Source organism: Pinus tabuliformis, chromosome 9 (genome assembly GCF_031772625.1).
Source record: "Pinus tabuliformis cultivar Carrire ecotype Pingquan chromosome 9, CPIR1, whole genome shotgun sequence".
Taxonomy (NCBI): Eukaryota; Viridiplantae; Streptophyta; class Pinopsida; order Pinales; family Pinaceae; genus Pinus; species Pinus tabuliformis.
In genome coordinates, this window is record NC_142307.1 from 357,316,588 (window position 1) to 357,321,200 (window position 4,613).

General features: G+C 41.4%; 1 protein-coding gene across 1 annotated transcript; it reads right to left on the reverse strand.

Annotated features, from left to right (window-relative positions):
• Positions 1–3,326: 3,326 nt before the first annotated feature.
• LOC149148678 (uncharacterized) lies at positions 3,327–3,761 on the reverse strand. The gene has a single exon (XM_089442249.1). It carries the CDS (start codon positions 3,759–3,761, stop codon positions 3,327–3,329), a length of 435 nt encoding a protein of 144 aa, XP_089298375.1.
• Positions 3,762–4,613: the final 852 nt, after the last annotated feature.

Below are 4,613 nucleotides of genomic sequence, written 5' to 3' on the forward strand. Positions count from 1 at the left end.
GATCTAAAAGATCCTAAACAGATTCTAGCTACTGGTCTTGCTGATGATTCCAAAAGGTTGTATAAGTTTCACAACTTTGGGTCATCCAATCTTCCCTCAGTATTTGTTGCTCATAATGATGAAGTGAGCAAACTTTGGCATGAGCGATTTGGTCACTTAAACTATCGCTCCCTTCAGCATCTATGTAAAGAAAATATGGTGACAGGTCTTCCTATGGTATCTTGCAGAGATGGTGTTTGTTCCGGATGTGTACTCGGAAAACATCATCGGGACAGTTTTGACAAACGTGCCTCTTGGCACGCCTCAGCCCCTTTACAGCTTGTGCACAGTGATTTATGTGGTCCTCTTCCTGTTGCTTCATTCTCTGGCTACAAGTACTTCTTAACTTTCATTGATGATTTCTCCAGACGCACTTGGGTATACTTCTTAAAACTCAAGAGCGAAGTATTTAACACTTTTTTGGCCTTCAAAGCCTTTGTTGAAAAACAATCTGGACATCAAATTCTTAAGCTAAGAACTGATAATGGTGGAGAATATGTTAAAAACACATTCATCAACTTTTGCACCGAAAATGGAATTCAAATGCAACATACTGTTCCATACACTCCACAACAAAATGGTGTAGCTGAAAGGAAAAATCGCACCTTAAAGGAAATGGCTAATTGTATGCTGCAATCTAAAGGACTCAGTCTTAGTTTTTGGGCCGAAGCAATTAATTGTGCAAATTATATAATCAATCGCACTCCTACTAAGGTTCTAGAGAATATCACTCCAGAAGAAGCTTGGAGTTCCATTAACCCAGATGTAAGTCACTTTCGTGTGTTTGGAAGTGAAGCATGGGCCCATATTCCAGATGAAAAGCATAAAGCTTTAGAACCTAAGAGTGAGAAATGTACTTTTGTTGGATATTCTGAAGATGTAAAAGGTTATAGACTTATTCCATTTAAGTCCAAAAATGTTATCATTAGAAGAGATGTAAAATTTGATGAAAATAAATCGGCCTGCGAGCCTAGTCCGGCGGATGTGCCACCTCTTCCTATCTCTTCTACTTTTGAAAACATTTCTTCTTCAGATGATGAAAGCGAGGATGATAATCCTCCCCCACCTTCTCAGGATCCTCAACTTCCAAGATGGGTCCATGCTACTCGGGATGCAGCAGGTGATCTTGCCGGTGATCCTACAGATCAGCGACGTACACGTTCTCAGTTTGAAAGAGCCTCTTCTTTACTGGCTCAAGCTCCAGTAAATCATGATCCTGACACTTTTGCAGAAGCTTCAGGCCATCCACATTGGGAAGCAGCTATGAATGAAGAATATCATTCATTAATGACAAATGATACATGGGATCTTGTTCCTCTACCAAAGGGACGCAAACTTGTTAGATGTAAATGGGTTTACAGAACCAAGTATGGACCAGATGAGAAAGTTGATAAACATAAAGCTCGTCTCGTTGCTAAGGGCTTTTCACAGGTTGAAGGCATTGACTACACTGAAACCTTCTCCCCTGTTGCCAAAATGAACTCTATCCGCCTTGTTCTTTCCCTTGCTGCCTCTTTAAAATGGGAAGTCCATCAGATGGATGTTAAATCTGCCTTCTTGCATGGGGACTTGCAGGAAGAAATCTATATGGAACAACCCATTGGCTTCATACAAACAGACTCCAGCCTTGTTTGTCGACTTAAGAAATCCCTTTATGGCCTCAAGCAAGCTCCTTGGGCTTGGTATGCCAAAATGGATAACTTTCTTTTAGAATCTGGCTTTTCTAGGTGTCATTCTGACAATACTGTCTACACCAAGAAAGTGGGCAACTCTCTTATCATCCTTGTTCTTTATGTTGATGATCTTATTCTTACTGGTAGTGATCCCAACCTTATAAACCATGTGAAGTCCAGCCTTAAAAAGAAATTTGAAATGACAGACTTAGGACATTTACACTATTTTCTCGGTCTTCAAGTCTTGCAATCCCAAGAGGGTATTTTCCTTTCCCAGTCCAAGTATGCTTGTGATATTCTTCGTCATTTTCACATGGAAGACTGTAAGCCAGCCCCTTCTCCCTTTCAGTCTGGAGTCAAACTTTCAGTCTCTTGTACTTCTCCTGAAGTTGATGCTACCTTATACCGTCAACTTGTCGGAAAACTCTTGTATTTAACCCATACTCGTCCTGATCTTTCCTTTGCTGTTGGCCTTGTTGCTCGTTTTATGCAAAACCCCCGTGAAAGTCATTGGAAAGCAGCTAAAAGAATACTTCGTTATGTTCGAGGTACAGTACAGTTTGGGATTCATTACAGTGCCAAAGCAGCTCCTCTGTTAGTTGATTTCACTGATTCTGATTGGGCTGGTGACCCTGATGATCGGAAGTCTACTGCCGGTTATGTCTTCACTCTTGGTTCAGGACCTATTACATGGGCTTGTAAGAAACAGGCTGCCATTTCTCTTTCGTCAGCAGAAGCAGAGTATCGTGGTGCCGTGGAAGCTAGTAAGGAAGCCTTGTGGCTTCGTCAGATCCTATCAGAGTTTGGCTTTGAGCAGCAGCATCCAACCACACTTTGGTGTGATAATCAAAGTGCCATTCAGCTATGCAAAAATCCAGTCCAGCATCAGCACAGCAAACACATTGAACTACACATGCACTTCATCAGAAAGCTCATTCATGACCATGTTCTTGAAGTGCAATATTGTCCAACAGATGATCAGGTTGCAGACATCTTCACAAAGGCTCTCACAGAGGCGAAGTTCACTAAACTTCGATATATGCTTGGAGTTCAGGAAGTTGTCACTAAGGGGGGATAGGCTCTAGTGCCTCCTTCCTTATCCTATTGTGTCATATTTGTAAATCCTTCAATCCTATCCCAAGTTGTTCTTAAGGGGGGATGTTAGGATATTCCGACACATAGGATATAGTTAAGTTCAACTTGGTCTAGTATAGAGTTAGGTTAGAGTTAGGTAAAGTGTGTTTCTTTACCGTTGTACATTTTGTAACTTACAATCCGACGGTCACGATATGTAGTGATCCGACGGTTCACTCTCACCTCGGTATTACCGACACTTGATCCGTGGCTTGACACCCGATTGGTCCATGAGTTCTATTTAAAGCGCATGGAGGGTCATTGTTCGGGTAATCCGTGCATGAGAGAAGCTTATGTAAATTTTCATTCTTTGATTAATAAATTGCCTGTAGTACCCACGTTGGGACAGGCCGTGGACTGTTTCCATCCTTGCACTCTGAGGGTTTTAACCACGTCAAAAATACTGGTGTATTGATTTGAGATCTGGTTGTGAGCGGTGTCATTTTGGTATTCTTTCTGTGGAACTTACCCTGTAAATTCCTACATTAGAGGGCGACCACCAACTGGGGATTGTGTATGTAATACCAGAAGATCAACAAGATAACGCCATGAGTCTACTGAAATGGTTTTGTCTTCCAATATTCTTATCGGCCTTACTGTAGATCTATCTGCTAATTCCAAGATAGTAGGAGTTGGTTTTAAATTTCGTAGACCTAATGTAAGCATAGTTTTAGATGTGATAACATTAATTGTAGCCCCCAAATCTACCAGTACATTCAGGATGTCAACCCCGTTAATATGCATTGTCAGAATTGGGTTCCCTGGATCTCCATATTTCATAGGTACATATTTTCCCAGCATAATGTCTGATAGCTTCCCCATAACATGAATGGTAAGCAGATCCTTTGTTTTCTTTCCAGGTTTCTTGGAACAATATTCTCTAATTGTCTTAGCATAAATAGGCACATCCTTCATAGCTTGGAGTAAGGGAATTTTGACAAACAGGTTTTGCAGTTCCCCTAAAAGGTCAAATTATGGTTGAGGATTCTGTTTACTCAAGGCTAATCTCTCGGGATAAGGTGGATCAGTTGGGTAGCCCTAAGTAACACTCGAACGAGGAGGGGGGTGTTTGACAAAATTCTGATTTGACTCATTCTCAGCTACTTGGGATTCTGGTTCTGGATCTTCATCACCAATATGTTCAACGATAATTGGTGAAGTCTGAGCATTCACCACCCAACCAGATCACAGATTTATCTCATTACATTATGCAGTAGAAATGTTATATGAAGGAAGGTTGAGTGTGTCAATTTGTTGAACACCCTTATTATTGGGATTTGGATTAGGTTGGATAGGAAGCCGAGGGTGAGGAGGAGTACAGGAAGGAATGTTGGAAGGCAATTGTAACTATTGTTGTTGCATCGTTTGAGGAAATTGACCAAGAGAAGGGGAAGGCCCTCGCCAATTCTGACACCATGAAGGGTTTGAACTAGACCAAGGGAACCAAGACTACCAGGGTGGATATTGATAAAATTGAGGCCATGATTGTGGAAAAGGTATTGAGTGAGGGCCCATATTTAAATTGCTAAAATACTGAGAAAGATCCTGAGACATACCTTGATTTGAGCTTGGTGGTCATGGCTGCCATGGTTTCTTGGAACCCATAAAGCATAGTTGCTCTACTCCTTCACTTTTTCCCTGGAATACTACCTTTAGCCCAGGAAGAGATGGACATGAACTAGTGGAGTGAGCATGTTCACATATTGCACACGTCTCCACAGTATTTAATGGACATTTCTTTAATGGATGTTTCTTCCTGCATTGAGG

Bases quoted from the DNA above. Each gene is read 5' to 3' on its own strand.
- LOC149148678 (XM_089442249.1), bottom strand. From the start codon at position 3,761: ATGAAGGATGTGCCTATTTATGCTAAGACAATTAGAGAATATTGTTCC.